This window comes from Pan troglodytes, chromosome X (assembly GCF_028858775.2).
Source record: "Pan troglodytes isolate AG18354 chromosome X, NHGRI_mPanTro3-v2.0_pri, whole genome shotgun sequence".
Taxonomy (NCBI): domain Eukaryota; kingdom Metazoa; phylum Chordata; class Mammalia; order Primates; family Hominidae; genus Pan; species Pan troglodytes.
Window position 1 is genome coordinate 10,711,821 of NC_072421.2, and position 24,406 is coordinate 10,736,226.

At 48.7% G+C, this 24,406-nt stretch overlaps 1 protein-coding gene across 2 annotated transcripts in view; it reads left to right on the forward strand.

Moving 5' to 3' along the window:
- WWC3 (WWC family member 3) overlaps positions 1 to 24,089 on the forward strand; it is a 129,128-nt gene extending 105,039 nt beyond the window's left edge. Inside the window, exons 12-23 of one of the 2 annotated variants that reach the window (XM_016943328.4) lie at positions 2,301 to 2,421; positions 3,962 to 4,036; positions 4,721 to 4,807; positions 5,811 to 6,003; positions 7,615 to 7,788; positions 8,184 to 8,335; positions 9,585 to 9,750; positions 14,059 to 14,223; positions 16,261 to 16,353; positions 18,324 to 18,551; positions 19,018 to 19,145; positions 21,041 to 24,089. In XM_016943328.4, the coding sequence (XP_016798817.2) occupies positions 2,301 to 2,421; positions 3,962 to 4,036; positions 4,721 to 4,807; positions 5,811 to 6,003; positions 7,615 to 7,788; positions 8,184 to 8,335; positions 9,585 to 9,750; positions 14,059 to 14,223; positions 16,261 to 16,353; positions 18,324 to 18,551; positions 19,018 to 19,145; positions 21,041 to 21,107 (1,649 nt within the window). In that variant the 3' untranslated portion in view covers positions 21,108 to 24,089. Of the gene's footprint in view, positions 1 to 2,300; positions 2,422 to 3,961; positions 4,037 to 4,720; positions 4,808 to 5,810; positions 6,004 to 7,614; positions 7,789 to 8,183; positions 8,336 to 9,584; positions 9,751 to 14,058; positions 14,224 to 16,260; positions 16,354 to 18,323; positions 18,552 to 19,017; positions 19,146 to 20,804; positions 20,949 to 21,040 lie in introns of those variants that run through there. The other variant, XM_016943327.4, reaches the window with a different exon arrangement.
- The last annotated feature ends 317 nt before the right edge of the window (positions 24,090 to 24,406 follow it).

The window sequence follows — 24,406 nt, forward strand, 5'->3', positions numbered from 1 at the left end:
GTAAAAATCTTGACTTTGCTCATATTGATGTTTTTATGGTATTGATATTCCGTTTAATGTTGTTGGCTTAAATTCTGCAGTGTTTTCACTTTGTGCTTTTTTTTTTTATCTCTTCTCATGCGGCTCGACAGAAGTGCTCACTGTAAGTGGCCTTGGCAGTCCCCTTGCTCAGTGTTGTTGCTCAAGCCCCAGGCATACGTTTGTGCTGTGGATGGATGTGTTCAGGATGGCTGGGGTGTGGCCAACGACGGTTATCTTATAGCTGTGCTTCAACACAAGTTAGCAATTGGCCTTATTGTTATCTCATTGTTAATATTCAAGCTGTTTAAGAACTTTCCTAGAAGCTTTCACTGTTCATTCCCTGTGTGTGTTTGTTTCTGGAATGTAATGGCGTTCATTGCTGTCATATGCCACCTGGCAGCTTTGCTATGCTGTGGTTTTGACTGTATTTTCTTCCTTTTTACCAAGCAGTGTTCACGTCCTTGGCTCTTAGTGTCTGTCTGTCTTGAATGATGAAAAGGGAGTAAAGAGATTTTCACATGAACATGGGGAAGATTTGACCCGTCTCCCTGGCACTGCTCCTGAGGGTCCACCTCTGTGCCTTGAAGCCCCAGGGCAGGTGTCCAGGGTGTGGAGCGTGGAGTCTGTGCTTTTTCTCAGCCGGGGCAGTTGCCGACAGGACTTCCTCCTGGCAGTTCCTACTTCCGCCCACCCTGTGGGTCCAGTGACTCAGCCTGGGCTTCGAGGATTAGCTCCTTCATTTCTTTCCTCTCTGCATTGACTTCTATGGCAATGATGAGAGAGAAACGTGGCCAGACTTGCGCCTTGGGCTGGGGTGGTTGCAGGTGCTTAGGCTCGTTACCTGGTGCTGTTTCCCTGCAGGCATCTACAGCTGAGTCTGGGGACCACGCGTGTCAAGGCTGGGAATGCAAATGGTAGTGGTGGTTTCCTTTGCTGGGGGTTGATGCAGTGGTTGGGGGGGCTTCCATTTGCAGTTGAGGGCCAGGTGTTTGGGTCCTTCCATGTGGCAGGGATAAAGAGGAGAGCTGGCGTCTGGAGTCATGATCTGTCTGAGAGGCAGTGCCTCCAGCCACCCTAGGATGGAGGCCAGCTTCCAGCCCTGGCTGATGGGGGAGAAGCAGCGAATTCTCCAGATGTGGTATGGCAGACCTTTGGAAGATTCACTCGGCCTCCACTTAACCTTGTGAGGCCAAAGGCCACAGCCCCATGTGTTCTGCATGCTGTTGAACATGTTTGTATTTCATTGGCGTGGATGATAATTTGGTTGAAAGGAGAGATGGTCACCAGTGGACTCAGTTTAGGAAGGCACAAAGGTCAACCCTTTCCGTTTCTAGAACTTAGCCAAAGAAAAGTGCGGAGATGGAAGCGGGAGCTGGCTTTGAGTGACGGTGGAGTGCCCAGCTGGGGCTTCCAGTTTGATTCCATGTTCCGGCCGAGTGTGCCCCTCCACAAAACAGACTCCTGGGCTCACAGTTGCATTTAGCGCAGGAAGATGATATACACATTTGTATTGGTTTTGTTAAAAGGAACTTATTGCTATGAGGAAATGGGTAGAAACGGCTGATGAACTGTTAAAAGGAAACATTTCAATGGCTATTTTTGGCTCTTGAATAAAATAGATGTGAAAGATAAAAATAAGCGTAGCAGGAATAGCAGCGTGCTAACCCAGAAGGGCGGCTGGAAGGCTCCTGCCTGCAGTCACTGAGACAGCCACGCTTGAGCCCCAGCTTCCTCCCCCGGGGCCGCAGGCCTCCCAGGTGGTGTTTTCAGAGAATGAGTGTGGGTTCAACTGTGTCCTCTGCTTTGAAGGTTGCTAATTTTTCTAGGGTTTATTTGGATAATTAAAATGTTTTTTTCCTGAGTATAAAAGCAGTATTTGTTGTATAAAACATGGGAAATACCCGACAGCATAAAGAAGGCAGTGAAAACCATGACCTCTTGGCGAGCGCCGCTGCTGTTCCCATCGGGCTAATGCTGCTTTCCTGTCTTGTGGGTGTGCACGGCTTTCAGAAAGTGCCATTTGAGGGGCTTCTCATCGTCATCTTATGTTCTGTGTGTTCATTAAGGGGGTGGAAATAGATTTATGAATCCAAGAGGTAGCAGAAGTTCATTTCTTCAATTTTCCCATATGAAAAACAACTAGAGCACAGCATGTCTCCGTGTGTGTGTGTCCCAGAGAGTCTCTGGAACACTCATTGACGAAGTGTGTGCTCCAGCGTCAAGGACCCCGGTCCCCAGTGCTGTTATTTCCTGACCCTGTGTGTGTCCCTTACTTACAGCAGTGACTCTTCGAGAAGACAGTGCCAAGAGGTTGGAGAGGAGGGCACGCCGCATCTCCGCATGTCTGTCGGATTATTCGCTAGCCAGCGACAGTGGGGTGTTTGAACCTCTAACCAAAAGGTCTGAAGCTAGTCTTACTATTTCCTTCTCCCTACGCAGAATCACCTGTGTTACTGGCAATCACAAAAAGATTCCGTACTGAAACTTTCATACATTGACACTTTGTTTATTTTTCCAGGGGTAGGATATTTTTCTAGCTTCTTTCACCTTTGGGTGATTGGGTTTTAGAAAGAAGTCTTTCTCCCTGGCCCTGGGGGCCTAAGGCTTGAGTCTGATGGAGCTCAAAAAGGAGAATCAATGTATGGGAGAGCCCTGCTTTTCTGGAAAGGACATTCATTCATTAGAAATGAATTTCTTCCCTCCCTCTCTTCCTTGTTTTCGTAGCTATAGGAATGGTTTCACAATGACACAGCGCCTTTTGGAATTCCATGCTTTATTTTGATCGGGCATCTTTGATGTCATTATTTCTTTGTACAATTTAAGTCTCTGGTATCTAGAAGACAGTTCACTTAAAGTTAATTTTTGAACATTTCCTCAAGTATTACATGTGGTTTTGAAAGGCGTGCAAGGTTACTTTCTTCTTTTATTTATTTATTTATTTATTTTTTGTTTGTTTGTTTGTTTGAGACAGGCTCTCGCTGTCACCCAGGCTGGAGTGCAGTGGTGCAATCATAGCTCACTGCAGCCTCAAACTCCTGGGCTCAAGCAGTTCTCCCACCTCAGCCCCACAGATATCTGGGATTATAGCACACACCACCATGCCTGGCTAATTTTTGTATTTTTAGTAGAGATGGGGTTTCATCATGTTGCCCAGGCTGGTCTTGAACTCCTGGGCTTAAGCGATCGGCCCGCCTCTGCCTCCCAAAGTGTTGGGATTATAGATCTACTCCACCATACTTGGCTAATTTTGTTTGTATTTTTAATAGAGATGGGGTTTCACCATGTTGGCCAGACTGGTCTCAAACTCCTGGCTTCAAGTGATCCACCCACCTCAGCCTCCCAAAGTGCTGGGATTACAGGCATGAGCCATCGTGCCCAGCCACAAAGTCTATTTTCCTAAAACAGGAACAACATAAGAAATAGGCTGGGCGCGGCGGCTCACGCCTGTAATCCCAGCACTTTGGGAGGCTGAGGTGGGCTGATCACCTGAGGTCAGGAGTTCGAGACCAGCCTGGCCAACATGGTGAAACCCTGTCTCTACTAAAAGTACAAACATTAGCTGGGCGTTGTGGTGGGTGCCTGTAATCCCAGCTACTGGGGAAGCTGAGGCAGGAGAATCGCTTGAGCCCAGGAGGTGGAGGTTGCAGTGAGCCGAGATTGCACCAGTGCACTCCAGCCTGGGCAACAGAGCCAGACTCTATCTCAGAAACAAAACAAAATAAAACAACAACAGAAATACCCAGCAGTTTGTAGGCAGGTACCCAGTAAGATGCCTCATGGATTCTGGGGGCCCGCCCTGTTCCTTCAGACACATGATGACCTCATTGACTTAACGTCACAACTTAACAAAGCCCTCTCTCAGCACGAGGGAGCTCCTGCAGAATCTGTAGCGACCGGTTCCCTCAGGAATGAAGTTGGTTGCATTTACCCCTGTGTTCAGGAACGAAGATGCCGAGGAGCCTGCCTACGGAGACACGGCCAGTAACGGAGATCCCCAGATCCACGTGGGACTCCTGTGAGTACAGACCCTACCCTGTTTCCCCTGGGGCTGGGCTGGAGACTGGGCCCAACCCGTGGCTCCCACCTGCACACACAGGGCTGGAGGGACCCTTGTTATCCGAGGTCTCAGGTGAGGGAACAGAGGTGGCAGGAAGGAGTGACAGGGAAAAGTGGCTCCACTGTTGTCTTCCAACACGGAGATTCACAGCTGAGAGCCGCCACTTCCTGGAGCTGGGGGCTCCGGCAGGCAAAGTGTGGCTCTCGGGGACAGTTGCGCCCGTGTCTGCCAGGAGTTGGTTCTGCTCACTGCAGCACAGGTAGCGGGCTCCCTCCCTCACTGTCAAGGAAGTAATCCGCTGGTTGGCAGGACAACAATTTTTGGTTTCTAATTACAGTGTCAATAAAGGCAGTGGCTGTGAGGTGCCCCTGAGGAAAACAGGGTGTTTGGGTCCCAGCCATTTCCTTTGCTCACTCTTGTCACTTCAGTCCAGGGCTCCTCCACCCGGCACGGTTGGCATTTGGTCATTCTTTGTTACGGGGACTGTGCTGTACCTGGGCTTTACCCACTAGGTGCAGATGTCTCCTGCAGATAGGGTGGGGCAGAATCCCAGGCAGTGGATGGCCACTGCTGCAGTTGAGTCAGAAGGATGGTTTTACTTGGGGAGCACCTGCCGTCCATGACTCGTGTCTGGTTTCCTAGGCGCGACAGCGGCAGCGAGTGTCTCCTCGTGCACGTGCTGCAGCTGAAGAACCCGGCGGGGCTGGCGGTGAAGGAAGACTGCAAAGTGTAAGCCAGGCCCCAGGGCAGTGGCCAGCCAGCCACATGGCTGAGGAGGGAAAAGACAGTTTGGGAGCCTGAATTTCCAGGAAAGCACCAGGGAATGTGTGTCTGAAGTGTAAAGTCTTCAAAAGAGTCTAGTGAATGATTTGAGGCCGGTGAAGGTGCCGGTGCTGGTGGCAAGCTAGTGTGTGCCGTGTTGGCGTGGAGGAAGCACTTGCCTGTGCCGTACAGGACTGCATCCTCCTGGCCTGGGGATGGGGTTGCTGATGTCGTCGTGCTCTGCTCTGTGATCTTGAGAGACCTCTGGCTGGGACCAGGGCGTCCTTGACTGAGCGGGGAGGAGGAAATAGGCATTGGGAGCAGCTGGTGACTTTGGCCTCGATCGTGGGAGCGCTGCCTCTCTGAGCTCCGTGGCCCCAGATGGGGGCCTGATGGAGGGTCCCACTTACCCAAGCAGGTGACCATGCCTGTAATGGTCCGTTCAAGTCGCAGGGTGGGGCCCCTTTGGTGAGTCTTCTGAAGGCCTGAGGATCCCTGAGTGTGAGCAGCTGGGGGCTCGGCTGGGGTTCGGCCACCCCAATGACCTCTGCAGTGCTCACAGATGGCTCAGCCCCTCCCATGTGCCAGACTTGGGGCAGGGAGGGTGGGAAATACGGGCTACCCCATGGGTGATGGGCAGAGAAAGCAGTGGGGGAGCCATGCAGAAAAACCAGAGGGGCGATTCCCAAAAAGATGGGGAACAGCAGGGCCTGGAAGCATCCGCTGCTTCAGTCCTGGCTTGGAAGTCATCCTCCTTGTGAGTGACTTCCCCCATCCCTGGGGTACATCGGTCTATGCTTAGTTGAGAAAGGAACTTTTTGCAAAGGACTCTGAGACTGTAGCCACAGCCGCCCAAAGGGGGCTGCACGTGGGGGGTCTGTGCGCATTGTGTAGGTCACGCCTGCTCTGGGACTGTGCCATCTGTTAGCGCCGCCTGCACGCGCTCTTCCCTCCCCCATTCTGTTTGCAGCCACATCCGAGTCTATTTGCCCCCACTGGACTCGGGCACGCCCAACACTTACTGCTCCAAGGCTCTGGAGTTCCAAGTGCCGCTGGTGTTTAACGAAGTGTTCAGAATCCCCGTGCATTCCAGCGCGTTGACACTGAAGTCACTTCAGTTATACGTGTGTTCAGTGACTCCGCAGCTGCAGGAAGAACTGCTGGTATGGCGCCAGGCTCCGCCCGCCCCGTCCTCCTTCCTTCCTTCGTGTTTCAGTCAGCCGGTCTTTTTTTTGTGTGTATCTTTCTTTCCCTTCTTTCTCTTGTACTCTTTTGTGATGCTTTCTTAGGTTTTGTATGTCTTTGCCTTTTGGCCTCCCTCTCTCTCTTCTGCCTCCATCTCTGGTTCCCTCCCTCCTTTCCCCTCTGCCATCCTCCCTTTCTCCTGTGGTGGGTTGCTTGGAAGTTGTGATCTTCTTCATTGTTTCTGTGGCTGGAAATACAAACAGGGATGATCCAACCAGTGATGTTGTCAAGCACCTTGTCCTCTAAATGTGTCCTCTCAACTAGTACTCACAACCCTGTGGGATGCCTTTGCGTCAGCCCCATCTTCAGTCCAGGGAACAAAGTAGGGTTGACAGATTTAGCAAATAGAAATACAAGACAGTCAGCTAAATTCGAATTTCAAATAAATTATGGATGCTCTTTAAAGTGTAAGTATTTCCCATGCGGTGTTTAAGACTCACAGGGAAACCCTGTGTTGTTTATTTGAAGTGCAGATTCACCTGGGCGCCCTGCACGTTACCTGGCAACCCCGGGGCGAGGCCTCAGGAGAATCCGCAGTTTGTCCTCAGTATCCCAGCCATCCAAGGCCCATGCCAGGGTTGGAAGCCAGGGTGGATTCCTTCCATGGCCAGAGTGTTCTGTCTTGGTTCTGTCCCCTCAGCGGCACAATTAGGGCATGTAGAGTTCAGCAGTCGTTTCTTATTTCAGAAATTCCTGAGCGAATCTGCCTCATCACGGCAGTAGAGCTGTGAGCCTGGCCCAGCACTCCAGGTTGCCCATTCTTTTGCCCTTTCTGATCCCTTCCCAGCACTTTCTGATTGGGCGGAACAGGCGACCAGGGAGCCACCCATTAGACTCCTCTGCAGTTGCTTTCATTGTGCTGCAGTCCTTTAAGTAGGAATGAAATCTTTTATGTCTTGTTTGGTTAAGATTGAAGGGTAGCCTGGGCACAGTGGCTCATGCCTGTAATCCTAGCACTTTGGGAGGCCAAGGCGGGTGGGTCACCTGAGCTCAGGAGTTTGAGACCAGCCTGGCCAACATAGCGAAACCCCATCTCTACTAAAAATACAAAAATTAGCCGGGTGTGGTGGCGCACACTTGTAATCCCAGCTACTCGGGAGGCTGAGGCGAGGGAATCTCTCGAACTAGGGAGGGAGGTGGAGGTTGCAGTGAGCTGAGATCGCACCACTGCACTCCAGCCTGGGCAATGGAGCAACACTCCATCACACACACACACACACACACGCACACACGCACACGCACACACAAAGATTGAAGGGTGAACTGGATTTTTTTGAGACAGGGTCTCACTCTGTTGCCCAGGCTGGAATGCAGTGGTATGATTTTGGCTCACCACAGCCTTCTGAGTAGCTGGGACCACAGTTGTACATCATCTTGCTCTGTTGCCCAGGCTGGTCTCGAACTCCCACCTTGGCCAAAATCCTGGGATTACAGGTGGCTCATGCCTGAACTGGATATTTTAAAGGACTCTAGTCATCACGGCGAAATCATTCAGTGCCTGTTCTGGCATTTCTTTAATACCCCTGCAGGGCATTGCTCAGATTAACCTGGCTGACTATGACAGTTTGAGTGAGATGCAGCTGCGCTGGCATTCCGTGCAGGTGTTCACCAGCTCTGAACCATCAAGGACGCGGGAGGCTGGGTGTGCAGGAGAGAGCTCTGCCCGGGACCCTGCACACACCATCTACATCTCCGGCAAGACGGTACTTGGCCCTGCTCTAAGGAGCTGATCACTGCTGCCTTCGTGACCCTGAGACTGGCTTTGTCTTGGGGAAGTCATTTCTTAGAAATGTCTTTGTAGACGTAAGTCAGTATAGTGGGGTAAAGGAGTAGAGTTTCCATATGGCCATTGCATGCAAATGTTTTTTTAATGCAAATGTGTTCATGGTCACGGGTGGTACACTGGCTACTTTTAAATATGAGCCCTCATTGCTGCAGGAGAAGGCCACATGAATGCCTCCACCACAGACCTAGGTAGGGTGAGTTTCTTCTCACGGAAGGGCAGCAGAGTGGCCTCCTACCTGTGCCATGTGGACACCTGCCGTGTGCGCAGGGTCTGCTGGCCTGAGCTGTCCTCACGCACCCCCTCTTCCTACAGGATGCGGTGACGGTGCTCCTGGCCAGAACCACGGCACAGCTGCAGGCAGTGGAGAGGGAACTGGCCGAGGAGCGGGCCAAGCTGGAGTACACGGAGGAGGAGGTCCTGGAGATGGAGCGCAAGGAGGAGCAGGCCGAGGCCATATCCGAGCGGTAAGGGCTAGCTCAGCGGGCAGGCTCCGGCTCATGCCCTCCCTGGAAAGGAGCATGGGTGCCCTGTGGTCAGAAGGCTCGTGAAAACTGTCAGGGTGCGGAGCACATTTTCTCTGGGGAGACAGCCAGTGTGCCAGGCAGCATGGCTGTCTCTGAGGTGCACTTGCTTTCCTCAGCCATGCCTCCATAGAAGGTGCTGGGCAATCCTTAGGCACCACTGCCCAGAAGTCGATTCTGGTGGAAATTGAGTGCTGGTGTGGACAAGGGCAGCTCCCCGAACTCTCTCTCCTGACTCTCACATGTGCTTTTCACCTTTTCCTTCTGTCTGTCCTGGAGTTTTTTGTCGAGAGCGGGGCTGTTGAAGCAATGCCCTCTCCCAGGATTGGATACAGTAAGGTCCCTTGAAGTTGTTGGATTTTTTTCTTTTTTAACACCTGTATTGAGATATAATCTACCTCCCATGCAGTTCACCCATTTAAAGTGCACAGTTAGGTGGTTTTTAGGACTGAATGGGCACAGTCAATTTTACAACATTTTATTTTCATCACACACTCTCTGCCTGTCCCTAGCCAAATGCGCTCCCAGGTTCTCCTCTGATTCCCTGCAACTACAAATCTGCCCTCTGTGTCTATGGACTTGCCGGTCTGGACACTTCCTACAAATGGGGTCATGCGGCGTCCCTTTCTGCTTCACCTGAAGCAGCCTATTGGTGACTCCTTGGCCCCGTGGAGACCTGCATGCGATAGATGAATGATTCCGGTGAATGGGCGCCCCTGGTGCCCTGGCTTGCGTTCATCGTCTCTGGAGGTGCTGTACATATTGCTGTACTTCCGCATTTTTCCACAAAGTGCGCCATCTTTCCAGGGCTTCCTGCTGCTTCCCAGTGGCTTTCCCTGAGTTTAGTTTACAGAGGAATTTATTTTGGGGAGTGATAGTGCATGCAGAGGGGAAGGTGTTGTGTTCAGGGATGGACGGGAGTTGGGAGGGGTTTGGGGCTGAGTGGTGCAGTTTTCTGGGATCTTCAGTGGCTGCCATTGGTGACAGAGAAAGCCCCTCTTAAGTACAGTCCTTCAAGAGCCATCTTCCCTGGAAAACAGAAGCGCCCTTTTACTTTATGAGAGATGCAACAGTCTTCAATCATTGGAAAGAAATAGGTTGTATTGCATTACCTCTACTACTGTGCTCTAAGAGTAGCATGAAATACATCCCGTTTGGTGACCATTTGGGCTTCTGCAATGTCCGCCTTCAGGAGTTGGCAAGCGGACTCGGTGGATAGCGGCTGTAGCAACTGCACCCAGACCAGCCCTCCGTACCCAGAGCCCTGTTGCATGGGTATCGACTCCATCCTGGGCCACCCATTTGCTGCTCAGGCAGGGCCTTACAGCCCCGAGAAATTTCAGCCCTCACCTCTTAAGGTAAGTAGAAAACATAGGAGATTTTCCGGAGCCCCTCACCCCAAATATTTTGCCATACGTACCAGGTATACTGCCCTGGAAGGAGAGGCTGTGTGCCCCCAAATTCTTCGTGAGAAGTGTGAGGGGATGGGGGAAGATGCACCAAAGGCAAGCAGAGCCGGGGCTCCCGGGGAAGAGAGCCACGTGGCTGACCTGCACACACACACGCAGTGGCCCGGGTGTTGTGGTGTAAAATGGGCACTGCTGTTGGATTTGGGGGCCACAGCTAAGGCTGGGTTTACTGTGAGCCGAGGAAAAGAAGTCAATGGCCTGAGATGTGTAAAGGGCTTGAATAGGCACCGCTGATCCATTCCCACCTTCAGGGACAAAGAGGCTCTAGAGGGTTTGTGAGTCCCATAGGTTCTGGACATTTGTAGTTCCTCTTCCCCTTTTGTGAAATGTAGAATAGTGCTGTCCTTTTGCCCCTTCTGCTCATCTGCTCCTAGCTGTACTGTCACCCTGTCTTTAGGGGAGAAGTCTCATGTTTATAGTGCCTGTGAGGTCAGGGAAGGCACTGTCAATGCTGTTTTGAAACTTTGTTTCCCCACTGTTCAGCTCACAAAAGTATTTTATCACCCTCATGCCCCTGCCCTCACCCAGAAGCACAAAGTGAAATCTGCCCCCGGCAGCTTCCCAAGCTGTGATGCACAGCAGGTTCCTAGTTGTTGTTTTGGACCAGGCTGCTGGTCATGGCCCTTGTCCAACTTTCTGAGATCTCAAAAAGCAGCAGCCCAAGCCAGGGCGAGTGGCCGTGGGAGGGTTTTTTGGTGTTTCCCCTTCCCTCAACTTTTAGTTTTGAAAAAGTGAAATCTGCAGTAAAGTTGCTAGAATAATGCAACAAATACCTGTACACCTCACCTGGATCCCACAGTTGTTAGTTCTTCGGCACATTTGCATTCTCCCTTTCTGTGTGGGCATCACAGATACAACAAAGTTAGTATAGCGGGTGAGTAGGAAAAAAAAAAAAAGAACACAAACTCCCACCCTCGAGAGGGAGGCACCAAAGGAGACATTGCTATCATACGTTCATGTCACAGAGAGCAAGGCGGCTTCTGGAGAATGCAATGGCAGGGAAGCGGGCAAACACTTGTAGAGAGGTTTGCAGTTTTAGAAAGGGTTCACATTTAGAAATGTAAATTTATATTTACATTTTACAAACATCAGGATGATAAAAGGGTGCAACTGCTATGGAAAACATTATGGTGGTTCTTCAAAGCATTAAAAATAGAACCACCGCAGGATCCCGCAGTCCCGCTTCTGGGTATATCTGGGTGTATATCCAGAAGGATTGAAAGGATCTTGAAGAAATATGTGCACACCCATGTTCATAGCAGCGGCATTATTCACAGTAGCCAAAAGGTGGAAGCAACTAAAGTGTCCATCATGGATGAGTGGATAAAGAAAACGTGGCCTATCCATGCAATAGAATATTATTCAACCTTAAAATGGAAGGAAATTCTGTCACGCTGCAACATGGATGAGCTTTGAGGACTCATGCTGAGTGAATAACCCAGTGTGAATATTTATTTGGTCTTCAACTCTTTGAGTTGCATGTTACCTGGCATGCAACTCCTAAAATCCTTAGAATCTGAAAATCTGTCGCCCAGGCTGGAGTGCAGTGGCGCGATCTCGGCTCACTGCAAGCTCCGCCTCCCGGGTTCATGCCATTCTCCTGCCTCAGCCTGAAAAAAATCTTTTTATATGCTAATGAGTTACTGGTGGCTGGCTAAGAGAATAGAAAAGCACAAAAAGACAAATACCGTCGTGAGGTTCCTGGAGTAGTCGAATTCACAGGGGCAGAAAATAGAATGGTGGCTGCCAGGAGCTTGGATGGGGTGCAGGGATGTGTTACAGAACGGAACTGGGGTCCATTCGCCCGGTGCAGTAAAACCAGGTGTCTGCACGAAGGTGTTTTGCACCAGTAGAAAGAGGGCATTTATTTGCAGGTGCCAAGCAAGGAGATTTGGGCAGCTCACATTTAAGACTCAGCCTCCCCATGCCTTGCAGGGAAGGGTTTTTAAAGGCAGAGGTAAATTTCAGGAAAGCGGAAGTCACAGGCAAAATCCTAAACCAATCCATGGAGGTTACACGTTGCTTTTGGCCTAGAAGGATAGGATATCTTAATGTGGGGGCTTACAGGACGTAGATGGATTCAAAGATTTTCTGATTGCAATTGGTTCAGGAGGCAAAGCTTTGTCTAAAAATTTGGGGTCAGCAGAAAAGATAGTTAGCTCTGACTTGTAGGTGTGACTCCCTCCAGACCCCTCAGGAAGAGATTCAGAATAAAGAGCAAGGGTCAGAGTGCAGTCCTCAGCTCCCCCTTATCTGAGATCTGTGCCAGCGGGTCCCTTTGGTGGGGGTCTGGGTTTCTGAAAGACAGTCGGGGACATATGTTAAGATGTCTTTGGTTTCTTTTTTTCTTTTCTTTTTTTTTTTTTGAGATGGAGTCTCGCTCTGTCACCCAGGCCGCAGTGCAGTGGCGTGATCTCAGCTCACTGCAACCTCTGCCTCTCGGGTTCAAGCAATTCTCATGGCTCAGCCTCCCAAGTAGCTGGGATTACAGGCGCCCACCACCATGCCCAGATGAATTTTTTTTTTTTTTTTAAGTAGAGACGGGGTTTCATCACATTGGCCAGGCTGGTCTCCAACTCCTGGCCTCAAATGATCCACCTGCCTTGGCCTCCCAAAGTGCTGGGATTACGGGCGTGAGCCACCGCACCTGACCAAGATGTCTTTAGTTTCTCTAGGCAACCAAACATCTCCAGACTCTAACTTCCTTGGCTATTGTTTTAGGCTACTATTACCTTCTTGCTTATCAGGTTACTTACTTACATCTCAGGGATAGCGAGGTACCTGGAATTTCCCTTGAAAGAAATTGATTTTCCTTTATTTCCATGCTCGGGAGGTCTGCAGGCCCCTAAAATGGGGTCTCTGCTCTATCTCAGGAGTGGGAATGGGGAGTTGTTTAGTGGAGAGGACAGAGTCTCAGATTTACAAGGTAAAGAAGTTCTGGAGATCTGTTGCCCATCAGTGTGAATGGACGCCACTGAACTGTGCCTGTACAAATGGTTAATATGGTAAATTTTGTTGCGTGTTTTTTTCCCACAATATTTTAAAAAACAGGGCCCTGAAGGGCCTCACTGAGAAGGCAGTGTTTGAGTAGAGATCGTCAAGGAAGGGAGCTCAGAGCTTTGTGCAGAAGCATGGGCAGGTGTGGGAGCAGCCAGTGTGTGTTGTGGGGCGGTGCTGAGGACGAAGGGAGTGTGTTGTGGGGCCCACTCAGGACCCTTCCTTTTCTCTGAGGGCATGAGAAGCTGGTGGGTTTTGAGCCCAGTGGCAACATGATCTGACTGTAGCTTTTTTGTTAGTGCTTTCTAAAATTTATTGAGTTGAAGTTCACATAAAGGGAAGCATTTTAAAGTGTATGCATCAGTGGCATTTGGTCCACAGTGTTGCTCACCCGCCACCTCTATCTAGTTTCATGACGTTTCAATCACCCCAGAGTAAAACCCGTCCCCATTGAGCAGTCACTCCCATTCCCCTCCCCCTAGCCACCTGCAGCCACCAAAATCTTTCTAGCTGTGTGGATTTACCTCTTCCGGATGTTTCCAGAAGTGGAATCATATACTATGTGGCCTTTGCCGCATGGCTTCTTTCACTCAGCACGATATTTTCAAGGTTTATTTACATTTTAGCGTGTATAAACACTCCATTGGTTTTTATGGCTGAATGCTATTCCCTTGTGTGGATAAGACCACATTTTGTTGATCCATTGATCTGTCAATGGATATTTGGGGTGTTTCCACCTTTGGCCAGTTTTCCTGGGATGTCCCTGGTTGCTGTGTTGAGAATAGATCGAAGGGCAGAGAGGTGTGGAATTGGGAAGACTGGTGAGGCACTTACTGCACTCATCCAGGCATGAGATAATGGCGACTCAGTTGAAAGGTTGCTGACAAGTACTCAAAACCCCCTTGATCTTGAACACAGAGCCAGCAGGGATCACTCTTGGACCAGATATGGGGTGTGCAAAAGAGATCGGAAGTCCGGGATGGCCCTAACGTTCTTTGCATGAACAAATGGAAAGTTGAGATCCCTGTGAGAGGAGGGGCCAGGGTGGGGTTGCGGAGATGTCAGCCTTTCCATTGTGGACGTGCCACACGTGAAATGCCAGCTAAACCCCAAGTGGAGAAGTGAAAGACATGGTTGTTCCCATAAGTTTATTGCTCACATTATGAAAGAAGCCATAGTCATGAGTGAACCACTCCCTAGGTTGATAAGGAAACCAACACGGAAGATCTCTTTCTGGAAGAAGCAGCCAGCCTCCTGAAGGAGCGGCCCAGCCGCCGGGCCCGAGGGTCGCCTTTTGTTCGGAGTGGCACGATTGTCCGTTCCCAGACCTTCTCGCCTGGAGCACGAAGCCAGTATGTTTGCAGAGTAAGTTGGAATTCCTTTGTCACCTGTCTGGAATGTTTTGTCTTCCATCCCCTTTGTGATTTTTTTTTTCTGCTGTTCATACTGAAAGGCATATGTATTTGCACCAATAATACCAATCCATGAACTATGAACTTTATAGGTATGCGGTGATGACATTGGTGTTGTGATCTCCCTGCATGTCCTACCATGCTTATCTGATTCTGGATTTGTTCAGGATTCAAATTCATCCCTTCCCCCAGTTTTCAGTGTTGTGTATGTATTGACCTGTGGGGCAGGAAGCAGGGCAAATCATTTCTACCTCAGCCTAAGGAACAAGTGGAAGCAGGGGCCCTCTTGAATGGGTTGAGCTGGAGGAGCCGGGAACCTGAGTGGCTTGGAGCCCTGTGGGGCAGCCAGGTTTCTGGGCCAGAGGGTGGATGGTCCTGGCAAAGGGGCAGTGGGTTCTCACTCACCCACATGTAAATTCCCAACCTGTGGATGAGTGGGAGGTGCTCAGCGGTTCTCAGCCATGGCTGTGCCTTGCAGTCAAATCATGTCGGGGGATTCAACAGATCCTGGTACCCACATAGCACCCCAGAGATTTGCCATTGGTCACAGGTAAGGCCTGGGCATCAGAACTTCCGGAAGCACCCAGATGGTTCTAGCATGTCACACAAGGCTGAGAACCCCAAGGTGGGTAGAGGGAAGACGCGAGCCAGTGTGGTCAATGAAGGTAGGACAGAGTGATAGTGCCAGCATGGACTTGTACAGAAAGGGCTTTTAAGGATGATGGCTCATGACACAGTGACCTGGAGGGGCCATTTGGTTGAGAACCATGACCCTTCCTGCACCTCTGAATTGGGGCTGTTGAAGAAGGCATCTGCCCCGGAGGTGCTTGCTCCATGAGGGCAGAGCCAAGGCAGATCTTCGGAGAGGGAAGGGCCTCAGACCCTCAAAGGAGATGTGGCAAACACTGTGGGAGGGGGCCTAGGTGGCCAAAACAGCCTCTCAGCCGTGTTGATGAGACCCGCTGCTGTTGTCCCATTGGTCTGAAGTGTCCCTGCTGGCAGCTGCCCCAGGTGGCGCCGCGTCTGGTCCAGGCCCTCCCACCCGTCACACTTCAGCCCCGTGGAGGCTGATGCTCAAGCGCTTGGCTGGACGTTCTAGATGGAAGGCCACGTTCACCGCCCTCCTTGTTCCAGGCTCCTGCCGAGCCACCAACGTGTCGGCTGGCGGGGCTGCTTATTGAGGCGGGGAGGGTGCAAGCAGGTAGTGTTTTGCTTACTCAGAGGAAATGCTCTGTGTGCCTGCGTAACAGCTGCACTTACTGGCGATGCTTCTGGATGCTTCGCTGTTCTGTATGTTTGTATGAACGCCGTGCAGGTATGCTGCCAGGCCGCTGCACTTCCTGAATAGGTTTACTGGCGTGGAAAATAAGGCCACGAAGGCAGCGATGTTGGATTTCACACAGATTGACACTGATCCTGAGGTGAGACCCTGCCACCAAAATGAAGGCTGTAATGACTTGGCTCCCATAAAGATGACATTCTTTACTTTCCTGTTTAAAAGTACACCCTGTCCTTTGATGGGCACAGCTGCAGTTGGCAATGTTGGCTTGTCCTACTACCAGAAGTGAGTCTCTTTTTTGGAAGTCACTTTCCCCAGCTATTGCCAAAGCCACAAATACAGCACATGAGAAAGACTGAGGAAAAGTGAACCGTGCTGAGGGCAGCGCTAGCCTTCATGGGGGCTGTACAGGGCACAAAATGGCGTTGGTATCGATCACACAGAGATTTTGTTGGCTCAGTTAGCCTGGAAACTGGGGGAGGGTTTCGTTTGCTTTGTTTTTGTTTTGTTTTGTTTTGTTTTTTTCATTTTAGCAGAAACTCTTGTTTAAATTGAAACCCAAAGACCTGCTACAAGCACCAATAATCATAAGTGCACTCGAGGGCCTGTGAAAAGGATGAAAATAATCCATTCTGAGACTCTGAGTACACACACAGAATGAACTGTGCATTGCTAAGAAATTGTTTCTGAACATCATTCTTTTTTGTGCAGCTTTATCGTAGTGACAGCGACAGTTCAACGCTGCCCCGGAAGTCCCCCTTTGTCCGAAATACTTTGGAAAGACGAACCCTTCGCTATAAGCAGGTATGTGCCCTGTAAACAAATATGGAATCTGTGCTTGCCCTGCGAGTGATTTTACAAGCCTTAAAAAGGTAATATTTAAGGTCATGTAAATGAAAAGGTGGTATTTCTATTTCCTGTTTACTTAACAGATGTAATGTCATAATGTTGCTAATATTTCTTAAGATAGTATCATGATTTCAGATAATCTGTGATCTTTACATTCTTCAGTATAATAAATAACCATTTTTATATAATAGGCTGTTTTCTCTTTTTTTGACAGGAGAGTATATATAGTTTAGAAAAGTTGAGTTTTTCAACATATTGCTTTTCTGGGCAGGGATCGTTTGAATATATATATATATATATAGATATAGATATAGATATATATTTTGTGTGTGTGTGTGTGTGTGTGTGTGTGTGTGTGTAGAGAGGAAGAGAGACAGACACACAAAAAACCCCCAATTTCCACGTGGCAGTTGTGCTCTACCACATACAAGAGTGGCTGCTGACTGGGAAGAATAAGAAAGTTTATAATTTGGGCCGGGCGCGGTGGCTCACGCCTATAATCCCAACAAGGAGGGTGAGGTGGGCGGATCACCTGAGGTCAGGAGTTCAAGACCAGCCTGTCCAAAATGGTGAAACCCCGTCTCTACTAAAATTATGAAAATTAGCCAGACATGGCAGCACGTGCCTGTAATCTCAGCTACTCAGAAGGCTGAGGCAGGAGAATTGCATGAACCCGGGAGGCAGAGGTTGCAGTGAGCTTAGATCACGCCACTGCACTCCAGCCTGGGAGACAGAGCAAGACTCCGTCTCAAAAAAAAAAAAAAGTGCATAATTTGGCTTCAGAAGTGTCTCTCAGCAGCACCACTGCTGGCATTTCAGACAGGCTCATTCTTTGCTGTGGGGGCTGCCCCGTGCACTTTAGGATGTTGAGCAGTGTCCCTGGGCTCCATCCACCAGATGCCACTAACACCCCATCACATACACAGCAGTTGTGACACTCAAAATGTCCACAGACATTGCCAGCTGTCCTCCTGGGGGCCAGATTCTCCTGGTTGAGAACCATGAAGCTCTGCTGAGAATTCAGCAGTGCTTTTAAAGAATTTATATTTGTTAAGTTACAACCCATATTTGAATTTAAATTCTGTGTATGTGCAAAATAGCGTTGTGTGTGTAAAAAGCATACCGTGACTCAGGCCACTGACCCATGGTGATTGGCGAATGGATTTGTGGTTTTGCTGCGGTGACTGCTGTCTCAGGGTTCTGTTTCCCATTGGATGGGAAGTACTGCTCTCAGTTCCGCAGACAAGAGTCTTTTCCCTGTCAGGGCTTTCCTGAGCATAGGTATGTTTGCTTACTTGAGGCTTATATGGGGAGGGAAGCTTTGGACAGTTTGCATGTGTGTCTCTGCGTGTTTGCGTTGGGAGTGTGTATACTATTTTTTAAACAACAAGCACTCGTGGTTTATAACGTACTTTCTTTCCCCTTGTACAGTGGATCATTAAGATTTTTCCATGTCCATATATTTTTTTCAACTTGTTACAATGGCTACATTTTATACTGGCCTTGTAATTTATTTAACGTTTCCTGCTGTTATAGACTTACTTTTTTTTTTCTGTCATAAACCTTAATTGGACCACTTTTGCATGTCAGCAGTTATGCCTTTCAGATGCAAGTTTGCTGTAGACATATATATATTCTCAAATGGCCCTTCAGAAAGATTGTTCCATTTTTGATCCCGCCAGCCCCATATAAGAGCATCTGTTGCTGCACACTTCTGCCAATACATAGGTCATCATTAAAGAAAAACAATTTGCTGTTACTAACCTTGATACTGAACTAGAGATTTACATTCCTCTTGCCCACATCTGTGTTTTTTAACCTTGGGCGTGCTTAGAGAAATACATGTGCCTGACCTGTCTCCTATTAATTGTGGAAGAACCTTCTAGAAGGCCTGAGTGAGGGCTCACAGCTGGCGTCTCTTGCAGTCATGCAGGTCTTCCCTGGCTGAGCTCATGGCCCGCACCTCCCTGGACTTGGAGCTGGATCTCCAGGCATCGAGAACACGGCAGAGGCAGCTGAATGAGGAGCTCTGCGCCCTCCGTGAGCTGCGGCAGCGGTTGGAGGACGCCCAGCTCCGTGGCCAGACTGACCTCCCACCCTGGGTGCTTCGGGACGAGCGGCTCCGTGGCCTGCTGCGGGAGGCCGAGCGGCAGGTGGGGGTCCCCTGTGGCCAGCTCCCGCCTGCACCTCACTGCTCCCTGCTCCAGGCTCTGAAGGGAGCCTCCCAGACACGGAGGTGGTCCCTGAAGTGCCCCACCACTGTGCTCTTGGAGCCCCTTCTCCCTCTGTGGGCTGCGAGGGTGGCGTCTGTGTGGCTTCTGCGTGCATCTGGAGGCTGCGGGTGCTGGAGGAGGGGTCACGGGCCCTCCCCACCTTGTCGGGGGAACATTCTGGGTCCCCAGTCGCTAGGCCTGACTCCAGCCACCCCCTGGCCTCTGTCTCCTGGGAGGAATTCCTTGGGGGGAGTGTGGGTGAGGTGGGCCTTACTCCCTCCTGTCACCACTCACTGACTGTGGTTGGTTCTTCTGGGCTCCAGGGCTGGCAGTGAACATTCTTCCTTAAAAAAAAAAAAAAAAAAATCAATAAAATCGTCTTGTTGGTCCAATGTTGCTGTTCCAGACAAGACAGACCAAACTTGACTACCGTCATGAGCAGGCGGCTGAGAAGATGCTGAAGAAGGCCTCCAAGGAGATCTACCAGCTGCGTGGGCAGAGCCACAAAGAGCCCATCCAAGTGCAGACCTTTAGGTATGGCGGAGGCGTGGCAAGGCCGGCCCCTCGGCCCTGCTTCCTCCTTACTGTCGTGCCTTTGGCATGGCAAAAAGTACAGTGAGTCTGTTTTTGTTTTTCTTCTGAGACAGCGTCTCACTCTGTCACCCAGGCTGGAGTGCAGTGGTGCGATCTTGTCTCACTGCACCCTCTGCCCCCTGGGCTCAAGCAAGTCTCATGCCTCAACCTCCCGAGTAGCTGGGATTACAGATGCGCACTACTATACCCGGCTAATTTTTAAATGTTAGTAGACTGGGTTTTGCCATGTTGCCCAGGCTGATCTCAAATTCCTGACCTCAAATGATCCACCTGCCTCAGCCTCCCAAAGTGCTGAGATTACAGGCGTGAGCCCCTGCGTCTGGCCCTGTGAGTCTGTAAAACCCATGGGAAGTTGAGAACAAAACAGGAATCCACTGCAGCCAGTAGTGTATTTTCATGTTTTTATCCTGATCTTTTTTTCCTACAGTTTTTTTTCATGCCACTTCTAATCATAATGCGGGTTCAGTTTTGCATTTAGCATTTTTTAAATTAAAATATTCCATATTGCTGTATAATGTGCTATCTTGTTTGACTGTAATGTCTCATCTAATAGTTTATTCAACCACTATATTTTATAACATGCTGCTCGTCTTCAAATGTTTGCTATTGTAAACAACAGTGATATACATACACATACATATATGTCCCCCCACCCCCAGACAGGGTCTCACTCTGTCAGCCAGGCTGGAGTGTGGTGGCTCAGTCATGGCTCATTACAGCCTTGACCTCCCAGGGTCAAGTGATCCTCCCACCTCACCCTCCCAGGTAGCTGGGACTGTAGGCACATGCCACCATGCCCTGCTCATTTTTGTAGAGATGGGGTCTCACTGTGTTGCCCAGGCTGATGTCGAACTCCTGAGCTCAAGCGATCCACCTGCCTCAGCTGCCCAAAGTTCTGGGATTACAGGCATGAGTGGCTGCACCCGACCACCTTTGCTTTTTCAATTAACTTTTGATTAAGGCAAAATGTATCTGCAGGAAAGCTGCGTATCATACACACATGGTCCAGTGAATTGTTACAAACTCGTCCTAAGAATCGATCATTATCAGTGCCCCCAGATCCCACACTAGAGTAACCACCACCTTGAATTCTAATAGTATAGATTGGTTTTGTCTGTTTTTGTTTTTGCTGAGGGGATTTTTACAGATGTATCAGTATTCTTTTGTGTCTGTAAAAAAAATTAAGTTGAAATTCACATAACATAAAATGACCCATTTTAAAGTGAACAGTTCAGCCTTTGGCGCATTCACAATGTTGCACAACCACCCCTCTGTCTAGTTCCAGAACATTTTTACCACCCCAAAAGTAAACCCTATACCCATTAAGCAGTCACTCCCCGTTCTCCCTCCTCTAGCTCTGTCTCTAGGGATGTGCGTTTCTGCCTGTTTCATAGGAATGGGATCATATCTTACATGGACTTTTGCATCTGGCTTCTTTCCCGCAGCTGAGGGTTTTCGAGGTTCATCCATGTTGTAGCCTATGTGTCAGTGTGTCCTTCCTTGTTAAGGGCGAATAAAATGTGTCTTTTAGCCTTAATTTTTGTATACATTTAATATTCACATAGTTTTCACTTTTTCATTCATTTGTTAATATGACAGGTATTTCCTGAGCACCTAATATACACCAGGCACTGTTCTAGGTACTGGAGATGAAGAAACCCCTGCCCTTACGGTTCTTCATAATTAACATTTGGAGACTCTATACAAGCACATGTGTTGTTGGGGACTTAAATTCAGTTTGTTGTATGAATAAGAAAAGCCATGATTGATATGAGAGCCACCAGCTTTCCGTGTCTTCATATCAACTTCTGACCTGTAATTGTCTCCGGTCCCAGGGAGAAGATAGCATTCTTCACAAGGCCAAGGATCAACATACCTCCTCTCCCAGCCGACGACGTCTGATGGAGTGCATTGTGCACATGAAGTATTTATCCACCTGTTTTATTTTCATGAAGTTCTTAGACTAGCTGAATTTGTCTTTAAAATATTTGTGCAAAGCTATTAATATACACATTTTGTAAAAAAAAAAAAACACGTATATCTATACATATATATTTTATAATAGTGACGGCAACAGGGCTTGGTTTTTCCTTGTTGTGAAATCGACATCTCTGAAGACAGGTTATTTTATAAAAGATCAACTATCATGTTAAGAATGTACAGTTTTTATGCTGTTTTATTTGACTTAAAGGCTGGAAGACAGAAACGAAGTGAGTTCAGGCAAATTCACTGTATTGTAATTTATTTATAGTACTTTTTTTTCCTTGAAGGAAAATACTGACTTTAAGATGTATTTTAAGACTGAAATTTTGTTCTTTAGTACTTTTCATGCAGTAGAACGGAACTTGGGGCTGGTTTTGTTTTTGACACCTGAAATGCGAACACTATGTGCTAAATTTGTCACCGTATCATATGTGCATTTACCATGTATATTGTACACATTCACTCCCTTGATGTCATGTTAAAATGTCCCCTGCAGTGGTTCAATCGTGACTCGGAAGCATGTGTGTGTTGCAGAGGTCAGTCTCTGGCGTGGGCCGCACGCCAACCGCTCATTTCTGTGTTGCCTTCGGAAGCATCTTTCTGTGCTCAGCGTGAGTCTGAAGCAGGCGCCAGGGCCTCTGGTGTACGGGGCTTCAGCCTGCTTGCTTGTGGTGGCTGTCTGTGGGGCTTCAGCCTGACTGTCCATGGTGGCTGTCCATGCTGCCCGCCTCCCCCCACCCCGCCCTGTCCGACTGTAACAGACCAGGAGGGTGGCGGAGGAACTCCTGCCACGCCACTGTGTCATGAAGGAAAGTGAAAGGGAACGAGGAAGTAGGAATGCCCACGCTCGTTGACTCCGTGGGTGAATACAGCAGTTAGGACATACACACCATCACCTTTGAAAGTGCTTGTTTGGGGGAGGGAAGGACATACGGGTAACTAGAACTACCCAGCGAGTCGTCCAGAGGAGAGGATCAGATTTGAGTCAGGAGGCTCCCTGTACTGGAGTCGTCCCACTATTCCTCAAGAAATCTTAGAACCAGCTTGTGAGGAAAAACATTTTTTAATGTAATAAAAATATGCCATTATTCTTTGAAATGCCAAATGATATAAATATTTTGCCTAATACATATTTATTGTAGATGAAATGCACTCTTCTCGATGAGGCCTCGATTTGAATCAATGGGGTGGGCCACAGGAAATGTCAGAGGAACCAGAACTCAGAACTCTTCCTCCTGGACCTTTCTTCCCTTCCCTTGGAGATATCCCTTTGAATCAGGCCTCTCTCTTCTCATCAGTCTGTAGCTTCCCCCCTTGTATAACCTGCTTTCCTTTTTACATTTATTAAAAGTGGATTTTGTAAAAGCATTTCATTGACACGCGACCTATCACAGACAATGGAATTCGTCAGTGGTGGTAAGACTGAAATCCTGATGCTTTTCACACTTCTTGTCTCTTGCTATGTATTTCTGCCTCTAGCCTTGCATGTTTTGCCTTTTTTTTTTTTTTTCTTTTTGGCCAATTCCTTTTTATATGTGTCCACAACAGAGGTGGGGAGACACGGAGCACCCTGGGTCCTTCCCAGCGCTGCTGGGCAGGCCCCGTCTCCAGGCCCCAGCTGTTGAAACTTTGAAGGGCAACAAACAACCATCCACACTGCTGGACCCTAGGCTGTTCAGGGAGGCAGCTCATTTCCACCTCGGCCCCAGGACACCCAGCCTGTGCCCCACAAGGATCTCTCTAAATGGGAGGGATTGAGGCTACTTTTCTGCCAAGCCCTATTAAGTAGTAATGTGGGGAAACCCACTGTGTCAGTGCAGGAAGCCCTAGACAAATGTTTTCAAATAAATTTCACTGCCCAGCCTGCACAGATTTCCATTTGAAGTACTTCCCATCCACCCTGACACCCAAAGGGGTTTTTTTGTTTTGTTTTGTTTTGTTTTTGAGACAGGGTCTTGCTTTGTTGCCCAGGCTGGAGTGCAGTGACGTGGTCATAGCTCACTGCAGCCTCAACCTCCTGGGCTCAAGTGACCCTCCTGCCTCAGCCTCCCAAAGTTCTGAGATGATAGGCATGAGCCATTGTGCCTAGCCTATTTTGATTTTTTTCTTAGAGTCAAGGTCTTGCTCTGTTGCCCAGGCTGATCTTGGACTTGTGAGCCACCATGCCTGGCTGGGTTTTTTAAAAATAGAATCTCACTGATAGCCCGCAAGAAACAGATGCAGCGCCTGCTTCCGTATCAGTCCAAGGAACCCTCGTGTTTGCCACCTTTCCTTTGAACCTCCCCCTGCCTCCCTGCCTGTGTCCGCTTTTGCAGCTCAATGCAGCCATGACAAGGAAAGAAAAGACAAAGGAAGGCCAGAGAGCCGGGCAGTTCTCTGCAGGTGCAGATGCAGGCAGTGGAGGTGGCCTGAGCAGGCAGAAGGACACCAAGCGCCCTATGTTGCTTGTCATTCATGACGTGGTCTTGGAGCTTCTGACTAGTTCAGACCGCCACGCCAAGCCCAGAAAATACCCTACATGCCAGAAAAGTGAAGTCCTAGGTGTTTCCATCTATGTTTCAATCTGTCCATCTACCAGGCCTCGCGATAAAAACAAAACAAAAAAACGCTGCCAGGTTTTAGAAGCAGTTCTGGTCTCAAAACCATCAGGATCCTGCACCAGGGTTCTTTTGAAATAGTACCACATGTAAAAGGGAATTTGGCTTTCACTTCATCTAATCACTGAATTGTCAGGCTTTGATTGATAATTGTAGAAATAAGTAGCCTTCTGTTGTGGGAATAAGTTATAATCAGTATTCATCTCTTTGTTTTTTTGTCACTCTTTTCTCTCTAATTGTGTCATTTGTACTGTTTGAAAAATATTTCTTCTATAAAATTAAACTAACCTGCCTTAAGAACAGAGTGGAAATGTGTGGCTTTATGGAAAAAGAATGTTTAATTATGGAAGCTTAAATATATAAAAATGTATGTTTTTTAAGCATAAAAATAGAGGTATAAAATCAGAGAAAATAGCTGAACGCAGCGCTCACCCAGCTTCAACACGATCATTCACGGCTGCCCTCTCCTTTACCCTCCAGCCCACCTCCTCCTCTTAGAATTTGAAGCAAAGCCCATATAGCTTATCATTTCATCTTTAAATATTTCAATATGTATTGCTAAAAGAGAAAAACATAATAACCTTATCACATTTTAGCATTTAATAATTCCTTACTGTTACT